At 36.2% G+C, this 22,486-nt stretch overlaps 1 protein-coding gene across 1 annotated transcript in view; it reads left to right on the plus strand.

The window, feature by feature from the left end:
- The first annotated feature begins 1,309 nt into the window (after window positions 1-1,309).
- The window catches only part of klu (zinc finger protein klumpfuss), a 46,807-nt gene continuing 25,630 nt past the window's right edge, over window positions 1,310-22,486 (plus strand). Inside the window, exon 1 of the mRNA XM_090413583.1 lies at window positions 1,310-3,675. Within this exon, the coding sequence (XP_090269709.1) occupies window positions 1,467-3,653 (2,187 nt within the window). The 5' untranslated portion in view covers window positions 1,310-1,466 and the 3' untranslated portion in view covers window positions 3,654-3,675. The remainder of the gene's footprint in view (window positions 3,676-22,486) is intronic.

A 22,486-nucleotide genomic window follows, 5' to 3' on the forward strand; every position in this document is an offset into this window, starting at 1 on the left:
CTCGCACCGTGCGATTTCTGGCTGTTTCCTCAGCTCAAGAAACCACTAAGAGGCCGCCATTTCGAAAACGACAAAGCATGTGTAAAAGCTGCGGAGGCGGTTTTGAAAGAACTCTCAAAAAACGGACTCTCACATGTGTTTAAGAAGTGGAAGCAACGTTGGGACAAATGCATCGCGTCTCACGGTAGTTACTTCGAAAAAGACCATGTAAATGATGACGATTAAAGGTAATCTGTTTTCTGTATAAATATAGTCTTATTACTTATTGAACAGCCTACGTAAATGAAAAGATAGAGGAATGTGGAGAGAAATGGAAAGCGCATCTATTTAGGATGGAAAGATATCGACTACCAAAAGAGGTGGATAGATATAGACCAAAGGGGAAAAGAGAGAGAGAGGGAGAAAGACCCGCGGCAAGATGAAAAGACTAGTGAAGACGTAACAGGCAAATACCTAATCTTTGATGAGAAGAAGGAGAAGTTTTTATTTTTTAAGCACAGAGATTGCCTCCATTGATGTAAACAACTGCGCATGAGGTTCTAAGTTCCAAGCATGTGATTCTTCGTCACGTGCTTGGAACTTAAACTTGTCTTCGTCATTTTGTATATTCTTTGTTGAATGTGGGTTGTGTGTTTTGGTGCACAAACGGTATCGGTTTGTTTTTTGCTTTTTTCCGACCTAAATGAGCCCCGAACAACTCCCTCAAGGCTCCAATACGTTTATTGGAGCCTTGAGGGAGTTGTATAAGAGATCATTTTAAAGCTATCTAAAAGCTCACTGGAAGTTTTTTGCACGTGTTGCTAGATAAAATTATTGGGGCGCTAATTGTAAGAAAAACATCCCACTGGTGCCATTTACTCCCTACACGAACAGTGTCAGAATGTTGACGTCGATGAAAAGTGTAGGTATCAAAGGTGTTATTAAACTTATAAAAATATAACCTTATGTGCGCAAACGCTAACAGAGAAACAAGAGCAATAGAATCAGTCTGAATACCTTTTTGTTTCCCTGATGAGTGGTGAATCCAGAGTTAGTCTTATAACGGAAATGCTGTTAACCAATATTACGAATTTTTAGTATGTATTTTATTTCAAAATTTTGATTTCCGTTATAATTTTGAAACTAATCGGTTTCTTTTTTGCTATTTGAAGTATTCTGATTGAGAAGAACATTGTCCTTATATTATCTTTCCCTCTGGATCCAGCACCAAATCAGATCTCGTTAGAGCTAATAAATAAGCATTCATGTTCAATCCACACTTTGACTAACAGATAATCTTTTTTTTTTTTTTAACTATTTCAGGTAGAACCCAATTAGCCGTCTACAGCGCCACTAAAGGATTGCTCAACCACGTGATTTTTTCGCACCATTGACTCTATTATCCTTAAATTCAACCGTCTGAATGTTAGCCATTCGCTGCTGGTTTCAGCAGCTGCCCATTCCACCTGACATGAGGCCTGTGTATTATGGCTGATAGCACCTCCACCATGACCAGCAGTAATGAAGAAGATAGTAAAAAATCGGCCGAACTTGCTGAAAATACGCGAAAGCGCAAAAGACTTAATGCAGTACTTGACAAACTAACCACGCAGATCGAACGTCGAAGTGTCGAAAGCGGATCAGAGGACACCGCTCCTCAAAGTCCAAGAGAATCCACTCCCGCTATAAAAGAAGAACCTGCAGAAGGTATTCAAAGGATATTGGAACCTTCACGTCCCAAGATTCGAGCACATAAACCACCTCTAAAACAACTGTCAGTGGATTCGTACGTGAGTTTTTCCGTCCAAACTAAACTCGGACTCGAAGACATCGATCGAGTTGAATCCGAAGAAGAACAAGAAGAAGAAGAGGAAGAAATCTCGAACACTAAAACGATGCCGCCTACCACAGATAAGTTAGAACTTCTTCATCGCCAGAGGTCGCCGCGGTCACCGTTATGTCGCACGCCAACTCCGTCATCATCTGAGATGTCTAGTCCCATCGAGGGAGTCTTTAAACTCGAGTCTTCTGGACGGAAATCGCTTTTTCAGAGGATAACAGAAGAAGGAGATGAAGAAGGATCTCCTACAGAAGGAGCCATGGGATTGTTCACCCCACCAGCCTCAGATACCGCTTCCGGAGCAGGTGGAAGCAGAGAAGAAAGTGACGTCCATGAACAGAATCTCAGTCCCAGTCTAGAAGAGGAGTGCTTAGACGACCCCTTCAATGTGGAACCTCAAGCGCCCTCAAGTGGTGAACTTTCCGATATCTTTTCTCCCACTCACTCATCTCCACCACACAGAGACTTTCCAACTCTTGCTTCCTCTCTTGGACATCAGATGACACCTCACTCTCCAATCATTATGGGAAACGGAGCTACCAGAACCAAAATGCCAACAATGGGGAGTTCTTTCCCCCCTTTTCCTATATGTGACTGTCACCACTGCCGAACCCTTGCTTCCAGGACTGGAGGACGTTTCGGATCCCACGGATTTTTCGGTCCCGTGTGGGACGAGATGACTCAACAAAGAACTATGGCAGAGACGATCAAAGTTCTGTCTACCTCTCCAGTAGCTTCCTTAGCTCCCGTATCTACTGTGGGTCCCGGATTCGAAACTTTTCTCCACACGAAATTTCTCCCCGAACTTTACAGACGTCGCAGTCATTCGGACAGTGATCTTCAGCAGTGGTTAGAGGGTGCAACTGAATCTTCGGTTATCATGCCCCCACCTCCCCCTCGTCAACCGACTCAGTTACCTGTTCAAGGCGCTGTCTTACGCCAAGGGTCTCTACGCCTGCCCAGTGTAAAGCGAGAAGGAAGTCTGGATTCGGACCAATCACCTCAAGACTCACCTTTGGACCTTTCTTTTAAATCGGGCAGTCCGCAACCAACCGCTACCACAGATAAACGTTTCACCCCAGGCATTCCTTTATCTCCGGTGACCTTCAGTGGAGAACAACATCGGCTTCCGTTCACCCCTTTCGACATCCCTGCCTTAAGAGCAGGGATGGGTGCTCGTGCGATCATGTTTCCGAAAATGGAAGCTCCCTTCGGTCCAGACAATCCTCTTTCCCGGTACAGTAGCGAGGTAGCTCCGGTAGTGGAAGAAGTCGCTCCCGGTTCGGAAATGGCCTACGTGTGTCCGATTTGCGGACAAATGTTTTCTTTACACGATCGTCTCGCAAAACACGTCGCTAGTCGCCATCGGAGCCGACAGATCGATAGCACTACGAAGGCTTACGTGTGTGAAGTCTGTAAGCGATCGTTCGCACGCAGTGACATGCTTACTCGACACATGCGTCTCCATACGGGCATCAAGCCGTACACGTGCCGAGTATGTGGACAGGTCTTCAGTCGTAGTGACCATTTGAGTACGCACCAGAGAACCCACACGGGGGAGAAACCGTACAAGTGCCCACAATGTCCTTATGCTGCTTGTAGAAGAGATATGATCACCAGACACATGAGGACCCACGCTAGATACGAACTACCTGATAGTAGTTCAAGTTTCGAAGATGTTAGTGATTCGCCCCGGGAGAAGTCCCCTAAAGATAAAATCTCGTCCACACCACCAGTCGAAGAAGGACGCACCATGTCACCAACCCAAAAGCTAAGTGCATTGACTGTTGGTAGCTCGGCAACGCCACCTATCGAATCTCCAAGCAAAGACTGACAGGAAAAATAAAAACAAACAGGTAAGTGAGTGTTTCGAAAAAAATATTTGTTTTTAAATTTTTTTACAGAAAGCAACACGATGGTAACAATAAGGAAAACGAACTATTCGATATTAGTATTATTTTACTACTCAAATAGCATAATTTCTGACAAGCATATACGATACATCTTCTGGATCTTCCAGGAGAATATACAGGTTCAAAACAGTGTTGACAAGTCAGCAAATCTCTAAAATAACACTTATACAAAAGAAAAATATGGGAAACTCGAAGATCAGTATTGTGTATTTTAACAAGCAAACTGGGATCTCATCAGTAATAATTTAGTGTCAATATTCTATTTACTTTGCATAAGCGTGTATATAAGAAACACGTAACCTTTATGCATTATGATCAGGACTTATTATACCATGCAAATATTGAATTAGATAGTTGTGTGATATTTTACACGTCGCTCTCAGCAGTTTCGGTATCTCACACAATTTGCTATGTTTGCCAAATCTAGATGCCGATTCTGTTATACTAATATTTCAAGCAAAGCTAGATAGATAGAGAGAGATCTTGGTGCACGTTTAGTATATTATTTAGCATACTATTGTAATAAACAATATATTTATTTCCTTTTGCTTTCCTGCATGGTTAGCCTTGTGATTAACGCACTGCTCTCCAACCAACAGCCTATGGTTCGAATCCCGGCTTAGGCATGGATTTGTGACTGTACGAGATGAATTTCGTCCCCTGGTGTGAGACCACTGCCTCGCTTATTGGAGGCTTGAAGTGGCTTGGAAAAACGTTTCGTGTTTGGTCTGCATAGTAGGGTTTCGGATTATGTAAAAAATAAATAAAATATTTAAAACTAAAATTTTAAAAAATAATAAATCCTTACTCAATCCAGTATCTTAATGTACTACAGGTTTAGAATTTAGAACTTTTGTGGGAGAAAAATGGTCAGTGGATAGTAACTGTTTGTCCTGATATATCTCATTTGGGTATTCATGAAATACAACGGAAGCAATAAATGCTATAAGTTCTGAGTATTGTGTCCATTAATTGCATGTTTTCTTCTGATAGATTTATCTGTTTTACGGGAAGAAAAAAAAAAAAACAGTACCATCTGCGTATGAAAACAGCTGACACCTTCAATTGAAAGTAACCCTTATAAGGTCCGCGTTGTAAATTGGATTCGAACCTAACTCTCTCTCTCTCTCTCTCTCTCTCTCTCTCTCTCTCTCTCTCTCTCTCCATTCAAAGAACAGCTTCGATACCGACTTAGTTATGGAGACTCCTTTTACTAGACCATCTATACTTTAAATGCACATATTATAACCAAAAGGAGAACAGTATTAATAAGCATAATGCATTAACTTACATTTTTAATCTCATAAACAAAAGAATGTGAATGGGAAGTATGGGCCACTTTTTGCCTCCATATTTTCGCTGTTTTTGACATAAAAACTCGGAAATGAAATAGAAATTGGAATGTCAAGGCCTAGGAGTAAAGGAATAGTGAAGGGTTTTTCCTTTTGAGAAGAAAAACAGCCTGAAGAGTGCACACCACCAGATGGCCTTACCATCTGCATTCATATGTATCTTGCAAAGATCTTTTTGGTGTTATACAACTAGTTATGGAAACCCCAAATGGACGCATGTCCAGCATAATTAAAAGAACATAATAAATCAAACTACAGATGCAATGTCACTGATGTATTTAACAAGTTTTTCCCCTTCTTTTCTTTAACCTACTGTTAAGCCAACTTCCGAAACAACAAAAGGGGCCAACAGTCGTATTACCATCAAATGTCACGCGAACAGACTTCTTAATCAGACATTGCGTAACAGTACAGACTTTTGCAATTCTGTGTGCATGCAAACAGAATGACAAACACATCGGGGCTTGACATTCTAAGAACACAGATTCGTCAAACTCATTTAAGGGTAATTTCCGTTTGACTCAGATTTCGATCCACCTCCACAACTTTTTTTCTTCGTCGCATGCTGATCGCGACACTGATAACAGTCGTAAAGAGGGGATGTTAGAGAATTCTTGCAACAGTGTACGCGTCTAAAAGATTGTGTCATCTGGTTTCCGGCACCTGTCTGCTGATACGAGACATTTGGCAGAAAGGTACGGAGAGACAGAGAATTGCCGTGATGAAGGAAATTTAGACCCGACAGTAAACAAAATTTATTACTGTTGATGGCTTGATATAAAGTATAGCATCTGTAAGTAGAAATCCGGAAGCTAAAAAAACTTTGCTGCAATAAACAAAAAAAAATGTCTTTGTATGTTCAATATAAAATATAGAACTAATAATATGCATTGGATAATCTAAAAAAAAGAAAAAGCTTTTTCTAGAAAGTTCCGTAAAAATTTTTCAAAACATTTTTTTCTTGAAAGTTCCATAACATTTTTTTCAAAAAATTTTTTCTTGAAAATTCCATAAAAAATTTTCCGAAAACGTTTTTAAAAATTCGGTAACATTTTTTCAAAAAAGGTTTTTCTTGAAAGTTCCATAAAATATTTTTTCAAAAAATTTTTTCTTGAAAGTTCCATAACATTTTTTTCAAAAAAGATTTTTCTTGAAAGTTCCATAACACTTTTCCAAAAAAGCTTTTTCTTGAAAATTCCATAAAATATTTTCAAGAAAGTTTTTTCTTTAAAATTTCATAAAATATTTTTAAAAGTTTTTCTCTTGTATGGCTCTCAAGTAGGTAAAAAAAAGACAGAAAAAAACTATTTTTTTCGGTTGCATATAAAGCTGATTGTTCGTGTATTGAGTGCTGATGCTGCTCTTTCTGATTTTGCTGAAATGCAAAAATCGCCAGAGTTCTTTCCTTTAAAGTATTCAAAACATTTGGCATGAACGCAGCTTTGAACGGCCAACACTCTTCCTCGATGCTTGAACAGTTCAACACTCTTTTTGTGCATTAAGCTCATGTCAATGAAACCGAAAAGCGATGTCAACTTTACAAAGAAGAATTGTCACTATTTTGAAACACTCCTTTGCATTGTAATTATAAACTGATTGTATTACTTAAAACATATATATATATGCGATCATATTCAGATTAAGGAATTCTACTTCAACATTTCAACATACTTTAAATCATATGAAAAGGTAAGGAGAAAGTCTCCATATTCCCAGCCAAGTAATGAAACCGATGTCTACACTATCGTGAAAGCTTATGGAGTTGCCCAGGTATTGTTACTTAAAAAAGTTATTAAGACCTAGAAGGTGACTGTATTATTCCTTTTTTTTTTAAATTAGATTATTTTTTATCGCCGAGTGTGAGATTACTGTTGATTATTATAGGCCTAAAGGTTTCAAAAGTTAGGTTTAGTTTCCGGAGTTAGGGAAAAGAGTTATCTGAACTTTAGTCCATCCACGGTACCAATGTATTGATTGGTTATAGAGTGATCTCATGCGAGTAGTAAAGAGACTATGGAGGCGTCATATAATAATAATATTATTATTATTATATAATTACTACAAATTACGAAAAACTATATACATTTGAATCTCAAATTACAAAAGTAGTTTCCGCAGGAGTCTTTCTAAATACAATGTTTGCAACTATTAGGTTATCCTCAGAAGCCAGATAGAAACCCAGAATATCGTAGACTGTACACATTCCAACTAGTTTAGTCAAGATATATTTGAATCTCTTCCCTCCAAATAATAATTTCAATCTCAATTGAGTTCTTATTCTCAAATCAGTACATGTGTGTTATTAAGTCTTATATAAGTCACATCATTATCTCATACGAATCTTATATCACTCCATTTTTTTTATAGTAACATGGCAGAAGAGGGGGGGGGGTTGCCAAAGGAAGTGCATAAGCATTCTTCAAGGACGTTATTTACTCTTGCGCCGGTGATATTGCCAACTCTGCGAATCAGTGGCAGAGTTGTTCGAAGAGATCTTATAAGGAAGCATCAGATAAAAGGCAAACACTTAACGTAATACAATGGATGTGTTTTCTTCGTAGTGACTGGTGAGATAACAAGTTACTACTCATTAAGGAAGGAGGAGACACTACAGACAGAGAAAAAAAAGTTAGGCAGTTGTTCGGCTACTTCTTTTCAAGAAAAAAAAAACTATCGCCATTGATGCATCAGTATGGGATAGGACAGGTTTTAGTGATTACATGTTTTTTTCTTTTGTTTCATTTGTGCGAACAGGTTTAAAATGTGATACCAACGAAATTTCAACCAGTAGAGTGCCCGGATGAAGATGTATTCATCCATTCCCATCTTTCTTTGTTAGACTCAATGACTTGTTATGCAAGAAATTCGTCTTCTTATAAATCATATTTTTGGTGATGAGATATGAGATAATTTTTAGCCCCATTTTTTGCAATGTTGCATTTTGTAGTCCTTTTTATGTGTTCTGCAGCAGGAAAAAAATTGAAGTTTCCGGGATTAAAAACTCTATCACTTCTGTAAGCTGACTTACTTCAGATGAAAGGCCCTTATAAAGGTGTTTCCCTCCTCGACAACATTCGAACCTGGGTCATTCCAATAAAAAAAGAGCGTTGTTACTACAGACCACACTAGACACATCAATTATGCTTTTTTATATTAACAGCTTTCTTGAAATCGTTTTGTCATTTGAAAATCTCTAATTTGACAAATAACTGCACATCTTCTTCCGGTTTTTAATCTCTAATATAGTCTTGATTGCATCAATCGGCCTTTGATCATTTAACACTGATATCCCGTCACATACAAGCATACAACTTAAACTTCTGTTTTATTAATATTTCGTAAAACTTTTGTTACGAAATATTTTATCAAAACTCTTCTATAGAATATAAAAATAATTACCTAATTACTTCAGTAATTAGTTAAAATCCCATTCCAGCATTGATCCAGCGTTGTCATGTTATTAGTAATAAAATCAGTCTTGTTACTTTATTGTCAGACCTTATATCAGCATTTTTCCAGCCCCACCAACATCTCAAATCTAAAGCAATCGACCGCAAGCAAGGTGGCCGACAGCTTTAATGTATCAAAGATATTACGAGAAAGAGAATAAGAGTTTTATTAAAAACTCTTTCTCTCCATAATAAACTGACACAGAGAAAAAATATGCAGAACGCAGTAATACGTTTCATTTCGCTATTTAGTTGAAGTTCCTTCCCTTTCAACCCCTTTTACCGCGTTATTTGAAGTGTTTGTGGTCGTCACAACGTTTCCACGCTAAAATTGTTCTAGTTTTGGATCTCACGCTACTTTGCAGACAGTAATTACCCACTACTGCTATAGAAAAAGTTCACGATAACCGATTAATAATAATATATTTTCGCACTTGGACAAGAAGAAGGTGGGCAGTTAATTATAGACATTCTGACATCGATGGTTTCCCTTCGATCTAGTACTTCCTGAATGCTGCATTCTTTCCTAACCACATCATTGTGGTAAATATTGTAACACACCAAAACTCTCTGCACTTGTTGAATAAAACAGGAGATAGTCGGTTAGTATTACAGCATTTCACCACTAGAGTGAGCAACTCGTAGCCGATGATTGCTGTTTCTGCAACATAGTATTTTTTTTAAAAAAAGTAAATTTTAAAAAATTTATTTATTTTTTTAAGTATTTTTTAAAGTCTATTTTTTTTAGTTATTTTGGCCAAACCAGAAAGTATGCTGAAGTCAGAAGACAAGAACATAATGATTATATCAAGTTTATTCAATTCCGTAAGTTAGGTTTAGTCGATCATGCCATTAACAATCACAATAGTTATGTGGGAGTTTATTAAAGTCTTTCATATTAGATGCTCTTCAAATATGAATAATTTTAAAGAAAAGGTTTGCAGCTATACGTAACCAACTTAACCTAAATAAAAAAAAGATTGGATGCCCATTTCCGGAATGTATCAGGTGGCGATGAAAGTGTTTAATTAGATAATACGGACAATTTAGATAGTTTTTAAATTTTACGCAAACAGTTTAATTTTGCAAATGATTCTGAACGTATATGTCTTATTATACAGCTCTACAATATGTTTTATTTGAAATAGAAGTGACGTCATGCGTACTAATTTTGCAAATTTTACACGGTTTAGCAATGTAAATTATTTTATTTTTCTTATGAAATTACGATGTGATTTATATTTTATTTCGGAAATAAAATAAAAATATAAAATATGTTGAGATAATTTAAAAAATCCTGGAAATAATTAAACGCACTTTTAAGTATTTTGTATCATTTTATTACAAATAATTTATAACAAAAGGCTTTGAATGAGGGATTAATGTGGTTGAGAAGGTATGTGAGTAATGGATGAAACCCTGGGAGGGTAAAATGGAATGGCAATGCTGTAGCCAATGAAGTTCTAACTGAGGCTCTGCTGTTACTCTCCTGCTATGATCAGAGCTTTAACAGCTCAATAACACCTTATCCCTACACTGTCCTCTACAGATAATGGGGAAGATGAAAGCATTCTTGCATCGCCCCTCTAAGCCAGTCCTTATAAGGATAAGGACTTTAAATAATAGGATGAAAATGACGGGTAGGATAAGTCCTTTTTAGGACTTCCAGGGTAACAAATGGCAATGCTGTAGCCAATGAAGTTTTAACTGAGGCTCGGCTATTGCCGTTACCCAGCCATGACTAGAGCTATTAGCTCAGTAACACCCCATCCACACACAGATTTTCTTCATTCAGATGACGGGATAAAGAGTCAAGGACTCAGTCCATCTCCCAGTTCTTTTAAGAATTTTAAATAATACTACTATTTTTTTTAGAATTCTCATAAAAGGTGGTTGACTTAAACATTTGCTATCATAATATTACTTACTATAAAGAACTACTAGGTGTACAGAAAAGTTTTGTTTGAGAACGTGTGTGACACAGAAGCGATGTCATGCATACTAATTATATACGTTTTAACCGATTTCACAATATAATTTATTTTTCTTTTGAAATTATAACGTAATTTATATATTATTTATAAAATATAAACAAACATTTAAATATTTTAAAAATATTTTCTAGAATTCTGAAAACACAATATACACCTTTATTACAACTTAATATAACGTTATATTTAGTTGCAATATAATAATATTACAACTTAATATATAACTGGTATTAGTCGCAATATAATAATAATATAACGCTATGGTATTAAACCTTAAAATGATCAGAATAATAAAATACGTTATAATAAAAGGTCATCAAAAAAAAAAAAAAAAGAAGCTTCAAATAATATTTACGCATCGATTTCTGCTACATCTCTCAACTGCAAATCATTTGTTCATTCTTACTCTCCATCTGCCTTATTTTATCCTTTTCTTTACCTTCCCACGTCATAGGTCAGTACAAAATAAAACTGGCATCTCAATTGGCTGTGTGTATGAGTGTGTGAGTGCGCACGCCATTCATTCTCACCTCATCTTCGCCACTCAAAAGAGAAACCCAATAGCTACCGCAGATGTGAAGAATTCTCTCGCCAGACTGACCTTTGAGGCATTTCGTGTAGGAGGGTAGTCGTCAAATATGCCTTTCGGCATGGATGGAGACAGAGCGCCTGCAATCGAGGAGAAAGCATCAAGAAAAAGGGGGTAAGGAGAGAGGGAATGATATCCCCCCTGGTAATTTGGTGTAATTAACAATATGATAATGGTTTTGATAGCCTACGGCCTTCTGGTAGACTCAACAGACGGGGGGGGGGTCTTCGTACTTGTATACGGCACGAGAATTGATGGGAATGGGGATTAAAATGAAGAGAGGATGAACAAGCAGGCACGGACGTAACAACTGGTGGCACCAGTAGCACGAGCTGTGCTTCGATTCCCACCAAGAAAGGAAGGCCACAGAAGATATAAAAAAATGGAGTCATGAATGTGTGGTGTGATGTTGGTGAAAGACATGACGATGAGCTTTTCTTAACCATAATTTGGGAAATAAAGACCGCTCGTGATTATATCCTGGAGTAATTAACTATTGAAACAGCGCTTTGTGTTCTTCTTGATATATGAAACAAGGTCTTGCCTCATTAAGGAAAATACGATTTTTTTTTCTTGAGCTGCTTAGGTTAGAATGTGAAATTATATAAAAATCTATGATGAAATACAAAGGTTATCAAAATAATGGAAACACCTACAAATATTTTGGAGATTTTTTTATTAATAAGCTGTTGGCCCATCTTGAATTCGAAGTGATATAGACTGATACAAGTCATGTACGTAAGATAATGGAATTTGGGACCATTCTTCCTGCAAAATATGTCCCAACTCTACCAGTGATCGGAGACAACGCCTTGTCTGTCTTGAGTTACTGAGGTCCGGCATATGCAAATCACAGAGACAATCGGCTATCACACAGCATTGACATAGTCGATGCTGAGTTAGCTGTTGTACATGTCAGACCTCAGTGACCTACAAAATGAAGTGCGACGTATAGGAGCTGCCGTAACCAAAACGGCGGAAATAATAAGTGTATCACAGGCCACAGTTTCGAAGATTATGACAAGGTATGAAAACGGACAAGGCATTGCATCCAATCGGTTCTATCACATTTTCCGCCTGCAACATCACTAGCACACTTGCGACATATTTTGAGGAATAATGGTTCCAAATTCCATCATGTTATGTACATGACTTGTATCAGTCTATACCATGTCGAATTCAAGATGGGCCTACAGCTTATTAATAAAAAAAAAAAAATTTAGGTGTTTCCATTATTTTGATAACCCGCTGTATATACGTAGTGTATAATACAGGGGGTACTATTTTAATGTTTAGACATGTCACAACAGCACCACGTTATTATTATTATTTTTTTAAATTTTATTATGTCTCTTTGTTGTACAAGATGTTTACAGAAATTGCGATAGCAAAGACTGAATTAAGGCTGATCATTTTTTTTATATTAATCTTGAAAAATCACCATTGCAACCTTATGCAATTACCAGGAAAACATACACAGATGTCACCCCAGCAAAAGCAATTATTTTTCGATTGGTTCCAGTGTTTACAAAATATTCACGAAAACCTTGAAGATAATATCAGGATAGGCCAGCCTGTATGTCCAGAAAAAAAGTAATGACGACACTTGAAGAATTGGTCAGATGTTACTTATCATTGTTTTAGATTAAGCTTAAGCAATTACGCTTATAAGCCAGCAATCTATTATTGCTACATCGATTGTTTCTATCTCATTTGGCTGTTCATGTCTTTTAACTGCTATTGGCTCAATAAGATGTAATTGCATGGTTGTGAGCCACCAATGCATGGCCAACAACAGGCGAATAAAAATTGATAAATGCACTGCAATAACGAGAAATATCGTAGTTTGGAAGGACACAAATCAAACAATTCCCTTCTGCAGATATATGCATATTTGTGTTTTTCCGTCTATACAATTCTGGTTCCCCAGAGTCTACCATATGATATACATAATATATCTGTTACTTGGTATACTCAAGTAGAACATACTGTTGTCATGGAAACGTAACGTCACTAAATGACTTATAGTCTTCTGACATTAGATGTGCATCAACTTCTCATTAATCATTGTGTGTGTGTGTGTGTGTGTGTGTGTGTGTGTGTGTGTGTGTGTGTGTGTGTGTGTGTGTGTGAATACGTGGATAAAATAGATTGTTGCAGGACAGCAAAAACTCAGGAAACGTGTTCTAATTACCTAACTCTGTAACCTATTGTTATGGAAGAAAATTGCGCGATGAAAAATGTCCCGTTTGGGAGAAACTCTTACTATCCATTGTGCAATCTTTATTAAACAACCAGAGTATTTATCTTTACCTAAAACTGCTTTCCCTTCACTCAATCAAAACATTCCTTAAATACTCGTTCTGGTTCTGAATTTCCTGTTTGAGACCGAACGTGTTCTGTTCGCGCATCTATTACACAGTGTTAAGTAAGAATGCCTGGTGTTTTTTCTTTCTTTTTTCCCCAAAAAGAATGACAACCTGTCAAGTAATAAATTAAATGTATGTGAGTTAATATGTGCCTTATTATATTTATATATGTTTCCAGTATGCTCATTAATCGCGCTATTAACATTCTGGTCCGAAATTCACAGATCATCCAGATAACAACGTTGTATTGCGGGTAAAGAATCGGATTAATAAATAATGATAGATAGCTGGAAACTGTTAACGACAAAGAAATTTAGTTGGACTTCCTCGAACGCTTGACCTTCGCCTGTAAAAACGCCAAGTTTGGTTTGCTTGTTTGTTTGGTTTTTCCGAGATACGACTCTCGACTGCAAAACTAGACAATGGTGGCTACTCAACATGACACGATTCGTTCTAATTGTTAGCAATTATTGTTAAGTCACGCCGCTTTATCGTGCACAAGCCATTCTATGTCCTTTCTTCGGAAGTGCCTTACTATAATAAGTGTATTGGCCCATTGTTTGAGCTGTGAGCCGGGACCTCCCAGGGCATGTGATGGGTTCTTTACTAAAGCAAATAATTCGTGAGAAAGGAACTCATTCACGTTATTTATAAATAAGTAAATTAAAATAAGTGGGCGTACTGATAGGCTCATTACCCTCCCCGCAATTAGGATCTTAGTCCACAACTCGATGGGTGATTTTTAGAATTTTTTTTTTCAATGCATATTAGCGCGCTGGCACTCGTTATATTATCAAGGGGAAAACGACAGTAGACTATTGCAAACACATCATTATCTATTTGTATTTTCATTCTTGAAGATATTTTACTTCCTTTCACAAATGATTACTTGTACAATTCTCAGAAGCATGACTTTTTTTGTACATATCGCAGAAGCATGACGTACATTTCGTAGGTGACTTTATTTGCTTATTTCACATAAGCATGACTTTACTTGTACGTTTCGCAGGTGACTACTTGTACAATTCGTAGGTGACTTGCATATTTCGCATAAGCATGATTTTACTTGCACATTTCGCATACGCATGACTTTGCTTGTACATTGCATAGAAACATTTTCACTTGTGTATTTCATGGACGCTAGTGTAACATCCGTCTTATTTAACAAAGCTATTTTAATAATGTATAAAGACCGTACGGAGTGGCGGGAGTGGAGTAACAGGAGTTTCCTGAAGCGGAATGACCCACGGGATATTTATTATTTTTTAGATGCATTCCACCCACAAAAGGTAGTAAACCTATAGCACGTTATAATCTAGAATGCTCTAGAAAACAAACATACACTGTAGAACTTTTGTAAGCTACTTCAGACCTCCATCAAGTGGGTGGTAATCTCACACTCGACGATGACATTCATGTACTACTTAAAAACGTTTGAAAAATCAATGACTTCGGTAAGATTCGAACCCAGAGCTTCTTGATTAGCGAGCAGTACGGTAGTCACTCGATCAATCAGGCTTTGCTCATACCTAACTTAAGTTTCCACTTTATATCAGTCGCAGTTTACTTATAGTAAAGTTCAGGTAATTGATTATAGTAGCTAGATTTGTCTGAAATTTTTCATTGAAATGATTTGCACATGAAAGTTGTCAAAAAATATGCATCACTAGCTGCGGTGATCACATATATATATAATCAATGAAGAAGCTGAGCTGTATATACACAGTATAAGCTATCCTGAATAGTACAGAATGCGATACGTCAATTTGGAAAAGGTGTTACATCTGTGACTGTATAAATGGATTCCACGGCATGTACAGTTGTAACAGTGGGCATGTAGGATGCCGAGGAATATTTTTAACTAAAAAAAAAAATTTCCACGAGACTCCTGGCCAATAATTCTGGCTATTAAAGATACGAAACTATAACTATCTTTCCTTTTATTCTAGATTTTTTTTATAGAATTAAAGAGAGATGATTTGATTAGGCTACTATTAAAGTATCAAGGCAGAAGACTTCACTGTAAAAACAAAAATCAAATTATTGTTTTGATCTTAATTGAGAATTAAACGTGTCACTGGCGATTAACATCCAGTGACACATAAAATAACTAAAAATCTACAGACTAAATAATAACAAAGAAAAACTGCTCTATTCACTTTTTTTTGTTGTTTTCTTAGTTCTTTCTTTATTCAGCTTTAAAACATACAAAACTTGAATGCTTCGTTATCTAAATATCGCTACAGAGTACATGTTCGACTTAAACTGAAATAAACACTAAAAGACCTAAATAACCTGTCAAGCGAAAGACTTAAACATACAACAGCAAGAAAGAAAGAAAAAGACTCGATTCTTTTGCCAAAGAAAACAATCAACTGATATTTGCTGTCTGAGATAAAGCATTCGTAGTCATACCTCAGCTGTGATAGTAGTCGTCTATTCCAGTAAACACACACACACACACTGGAAGCTAATCCGTCTTTTCCATGACAGCAGTGGCAAAGTGGTGATGATAACTATTTTCTTCACGGCAAAAAGACTGCTGGTTCATACGTTAACATTGTAGACATTTCTGTCAAACTAAGGAAAATAGAATTTCCCTGCCTAATGCTATATCTTAATAATTGTTAATGGTTTTGTAGTTAAAGGATGTAATTGGGGAAATACACAAAAATCAACACAGATTTAAATCTGTTGGATGAAGAAGACCATCTTCAAGGTCATCCTTCCATCTTTCTGGTAGTCCAAGCATTCACCTTCTTTCATATGGATGGCACTGGGTGATTGTCTTCTTCCATCTATCGCTGTTCATCCGTGCAATATGTCCTTCTCAACTCAATTTTAATTTTAAAATTTCTTTCCCCATATCCAATACTTTTGTTTCTTTTTTATATCTTCATTCTTTATTTTGCTTGCAGTGTGATGCATAGCATGTCTCTCTCTCTCTCTCTCTCTCTCTCTCTCTCTCTTTCTCTCTCCATCCTGTGTCCCATTTTCCCCCATTTTTCTCTCTATTCTATCTAGTATTTGTTTGGTTCTACTCATATTTTCTGGTTTTATTTTACTACATAGGATTTTTTTTTTCATTTTTCCAATCTGTTGTACATTTATTTTTAACCTGCGTCATGTCCAGTTTCTTAATTCTTCTTACCGTTCTGTTGATTATGAATTGACACTCTACATAGCCATATATGATTGGAAAGACCTGCATTCGAAGTCTAGGAAACGAAGAACTCGCAGAGCTTTAGAGTTGAAGAAGAATTAGCCGGTCTCACATAGATTTGGAAAGAGCTTCTTCCTTCCAGAAACTCAAGTTTTTCATCTCGCAAAACAGACAAATCGGCCAGAGAACACACGCAATTACCAGCGAGGAGAGAAAGAGGAAAACAATATAAAAGGATGGAAGAATTACTTCTACTAGTCCAAAAGAAACTTTTAGTCCCCCCTTTCTTTCAAATCTTCCAAATTTTCTCCCCTTTTTTTTATCCTCCTATAACCCTATTTTATATTACATTTCTTCCACATATCGCTTCCTCCTAGGAAAATTCAGTGATGATGACAGGCATCGAATACAATGACTGTACATTCTGAGTGTGCTTTCATTTTTTTTTTTTTTTTTTTTTTTTTTTAATCCAGACTATTTCAGTAACTTCAGATGTAGGGTTGTACATCTTGTTCAGTTGAAATTTCGATAGTCACATTATGGCAATTGTCTTTTCGTGTTATCTCTTGCTAATCGAATACCCAAGTAGGTTTTACAATATTTGATCGGAAGCTTTTTTTTTTTCCCTTTTGTATTGTCTTGATATTTCATTGGATTTAGACTATATGATTTTCATTGTTTATACTTCGTAACTAGTAGATAGTATCATGTGTCATGACGAAAGGTACCCAGACATTAATGGAAGAAGTAACTTGGACAAGGATGGAAATTAGGATTTGTTTTATAACAGGTTAAAGACCCATCCCCTTAACCCGATCACCTGACCTCTTCAAGAGCGACTTTTACCAGAGGCCATTATCTAAGGTTTTGGCATCAATTATGTTTTTGTGTTCTATCACATTGCATCACGGACAGACATTATTAAAACATGTAACCTCAGCCCTTAGGTGACGCAAGCTCTGTAAAGGGACTAACCGGTACCTTTATTTATTTACTTATTACTTTTGTTATTATTATTTTTATTTCGGTGCCTTCATCTGATTCCTTAGGACATTCTATACGTTTGTCAAATAGATGGGCGTAACCAGCAGCTAACCCAGCAACTATCAAATATCAGTGGTAAGAGATCTTTCATTTCATACCGTTAAACGAATCATTATTGATTGGACCTTTGATTCGCGTTGTAGCCTTATACGCGTGGAACGTGCTGCTGATAGCTGATAAGCATAGAGGGTATTAGTTATAACAAAAAATTAAACTGACTGAAGAAAGAATAGTTTTTTCTTTTCGTATACGATAAAGCAGATAAACATCCTTTATTGTGTGTTTTGAGTTTTATTTAAGTTTAGATTTTATTAATGTATTTAATTTTGAAGTCCAAATACATCGCACTATAATCGTATTTTAAATTCACTATCGATTGTAAACAGTTGGTAAAATAGTCTCCAGCATTTGTTACTATTTTTTTTACGAGAGTTATTTCTGTATTAATGTGTAAAATTATTATTAAAATAGCTTTCGTTTATAAATCCAAAACGGGGAAATATATATACCAATGTTCCCTTTAGACTGTGCGCACATGGGTCAAAAAGACATCAGTATGAGAAATATTACATTAGCGCATACAGTGAGTCCGAGACTGGATTTCTACACAACATTCTCTTTCAAGCGTACATGGGCGGGTAAAAATTAGAGGGAATATTGCACATGTTTCTCAGGGATTCTCAGAAATATGCACTATTTGAAATAAAGGCAGATGAATTCGTACTTTCATCTTATTCTCACTTGATACTTGAAGTAATTTTGAAAACCAATACGTTTTCCAAAGTACTTATAATTGCTATTGGAAATTACTGGATATACGACACCTTCATTAAGTAATTCAGATAATATTTGAAATATGCTTAAAGTCAACCGAATTACTGAAAATAATTTCGATTATCCACTGAAACGTTTTAAAGTATTTAAAAGTGTCTTTTAAAAGTGTCATTAGTACTTCAAGTGTCTTTTAGTATTCGCCAATTCTGAATGAATCAGTTTATCATTCTATTTATTGAATATCCGGAGATTAAAGACAATATTAAAATGAATCTTACATTTGTTAACATACCTGCCACGTTATCTAAAGTACTTGAAGTACTTCAGGTAAATTGGTAAAATACTCGCCTAACTGTACTACAAGTACTGAAGATTATTAACAGTATTAGAACTCGTAACAAAGAACTTTTTTCAAATACTTTGTTAGTATTCGAAGTACATTTTAGAATTTATTTTCTGTATTAGAACAGAAAATAAATTATTTTACAGAATGGAACGTTTAAGAAGTACCTTTTCTCAAATACTCTGTTTGTACTCGAAGTACATTTTAGAGCTTTTACTGTAAAAACCGTAGAACGTGCAACAAACCTAACTCTTTTCCAAATACTTTGTTCGTACTATAGATACATTTCAGTTTTCTACTGTATTATTACGTGCAACAAAATACTTTGTCCGCGCTTGAAGTACATTTTAGAACTTTTTACTTTATTATTACGTGCAACAAACAAGTACTTTTTCCGAATACTTTCCTCATACTTGAAGTACATTTTTAGAGTTTTCTGGAAACAGTACAGAATGCGCAGTAAAATAACAAAAATTATTTTATACTTGTCACTAGAATAATAAAAAGACAGCAAGAGGGACATTATAATATCAGCAGCTGGTTCGTGATTTGCTAGCCAAAAAGGCACAAATCCGGGATCAAGAATCATTTATGAATTCATCATCAGTGGTTGTTCCAACGGGCACTTGATCGCTCACGACCCTCCAAGTACATTTACGAATTGCCAAATATAAATATCCGCTTACATAAAATAACAGACCGCATAATCTCAATTAAACTTGAGTTTCATATATTTGTAGGATCCCTTATAGATATCAAGACTCGTTAAAACGTAGCAAGAGCAGATAAATTAGCGACTCACGAGAAGACTGCACATCCTTAAAAAGACGTTCTGTTACTATTAGCTTCGCAGCGTGCAAAAACAATGCATTGAGAAACAAAAGTAAGAGAATTAGAAGCCTTAGTCAGGGGAATAACAATGGGGGAAAAGCAGGGGAGGAAGAGAGAGAGAGAGAGAGAGAGAGAAAGAAAGAGAGGGAGATAGAAAAAGAGGTTTGCCTCCTCGTCACTGATGAAGATAAATTCCTAGTGCAGATAATTATATTTAACCCTTACCACGGAATGAAGAACGGGGATTTCTATTATAGTCACACGACAAAACAAGACACCTACGAGCATTTTGTGACCCGAATTAGATGACCCGAGCTTTGTTCTCCCCCCCCTCCCCTCGCATAGTCAGACGGGTCGTCTCCAGTCAGTGGAAGCCGTTTTAAGAACAGACAACTTACTTGCTGGAAGAATCCGTTCGCATATTTTTCCCTTTCATCTTTTTCTTCGGAGACTTTTTTTTTGTGAGTTGTTTGTTATTGTTGTCACTGCTTCTTTCTTTCTTTCGTCGTTAAAAGATGGAGTTTAAAAAACTTCTGAAACGTCAGCAATTCTAAAATTGTAGTTCTTGCTCACTACGCCACTTGTAGATCAGCTCAGCCAAAATTGGCAATTACACCTACGAGGTCCAAACAAACAAACAAAAAAAAAAGTTATTTTTTATGATCGTCTTCACTACTCCCCCTATCGGCATCGCACAACCTTTCCATCAGACAGAGGATCTAGAAATAGCTGGACTTTGTAATGACCTCTCGTACTTTGTTTGACATCTTCCGTCAATAAAAAGTCGACATTTCAGGTCAGATTTTTTTTAGGAGGGGGAAGGGGGTTTGAGTTGTTTAGGGTCATACAGAGACAGTGGTAAGAGATCTTTCATATTTCAATACAGCTAAGACCACGTAGAAAGTGAAATATTTGCCAGCACTTGTTCACTGTCCGGTTGATCTCTTTTTGAAGAAACAAAAGCAGGTGACCTCCGACAAAAGTCTATTGAAAGTTCTTCTGTCTAGCTGGCACAATTTAAAAAAAAAATGAGAAGGTACCGAAGAGGGAAAATATCTTATTCTTTCTGTTTACTGATTGGAGTTAGAAAAGACCGTGACCTGGCAACCTCCATAGGAAACATTCGACAGTGCTGATGTTAATACCGAACGCCTATAAAAAGAAAGGCAATACGGATGGTATTTCTAGGGCTTTGTGAGCTTGGAAATCCTAATCGGTTGCATTGGCTGCAACCAGAAGTAGATTGAAACTTTGATATATGCAAGTTTCGTTTGTTTGTTGACTAAGATGTGACATTATACTGCCATATTTCCATGGTAATAACAGATTTTGTTTATGCCGATCAATCAGTGCATATTTAAGTTGTCGGATGACCAGATATCGTCGATGAATTGTGTTCTTTTTTATTTAGTTCTTTGCTGCTGAAATTTTCCAAATTGTGAGTAAATGAAATAAGTACGTTGTTTGTAATGTTCTATGATATGGTTTCGCTGGTTCTAGCGAAAACAAATCACGTGCTTTCAGTCTAAGCACTGACCGTCCGCTTTTAGCAAGTAGATCAGAGTAAATCTAATTTCGATATTTTTGAATCATAATATGAAATGAACGTTTAAAATAAATTTATTAATTCAAATTTATGTAAATTATATTAATAAAGAAAATACTTAAAAACTAATAACGGCTTATCAATTTCCCCTGCCACCACACACATACACATCAAAACAAAAACACGAATCCGCCACTGGCTACACCTTGCGAAGGTCATCCCTAGTGATTCATAGATGATCTGTCACCAATTTCCTTGAAGATTCGTAGGAAAGGCCGTCCTTATCTTCTTAGAATCTCCGATTTTCCAGTTTTTGTTAAAAACTTAAAACACTACAAACAACTGTATTGGCTAGCGTGACATCGGGGGATGATTTGTCATAACTTCTTTCTACTATGTCTTTACATAGCCTTTAACATCTTTCGTTGCAGACAATTTCTAACGTACTGTATACGGATTAGCTTAATAAAAGCTTAAATGGTGTCTAATAATGATGTTATATTGTTATCTTAAGTGTTATCAATATTATTAACTGCCCAAGAAAAAAAAAATAAATAAATAAATATTATTTGAATATCTTATGATTTGTTTTTCATAAGTCTTCGTATAATATTAAAGTCCATTTACCGCGTTATATACTCGCGTCAAACATAAAAATAAATAAATAAATAAAAATAATCGGATGGTTTCTCGAGATTTTTTTTTTTTTCACATTCTAGTACTTTTTTTTTATCCTTTCTGCGTGAATGAGTGCCAGCCCATTCGTTATATCTCGTTTCCAAGCTGTCAGCACTAAAGTGATTCTACTAAACAACTGTAAAAGTTAAATTTCCTCCGGTTTCAAATAGCGATCGCAAAACGTGCTGCTGCAAGATAAACGGACCTTATCGTAAATACAGAAGAGCGAGGGAGGTGAACTTAAGTTCCCTTGACGTCTGTTTGTTTCTCTAGTTGCGTTCTATAGTTATCGTAAATGACAAAAAAAGACCATAAAAAAATAAAGTTACATGGTTCTTTCCGTTTCCATAGTAACGTAACTGAAAAAAAAGTTACATAGTTCTTTTTTATTTCCATAGTAACATGAATGTGTAGAAAAAGAAAGTTACATGGTTCTTTTCCGTTTCCATAGCAACGTAACTGAAAAAAAAAGTTACATAGTTCTTTTTTATTTCCATGGTAACATGAATGTGTAGAAAAAGAAAGTTACATGGTTCTTTTCCGTTTCCATAATAACGTAAGTGTATAGGAAAAGAAAGTTACATGATTCTCTTGCGTTTCCATGGTAACGCAAGTGTATAGAAGA

This window comes from Typopeltis vanoorti, chromosome 2, assembly GCF_054136105.1.
Source record: "Typopeltis vanoorti isolate ZY-2024b chromosome 2, IOZ_Tvanoo_1.0, whole genome shotgun sequence".
In the NCBI taxonomy this organism is placed as follows: Eukaryota; Metazoa; Arthropoda; class Arachnida; order Uropygi; family Thelyphonidae; genus Typopeltis; species Typopeltis vanoorti.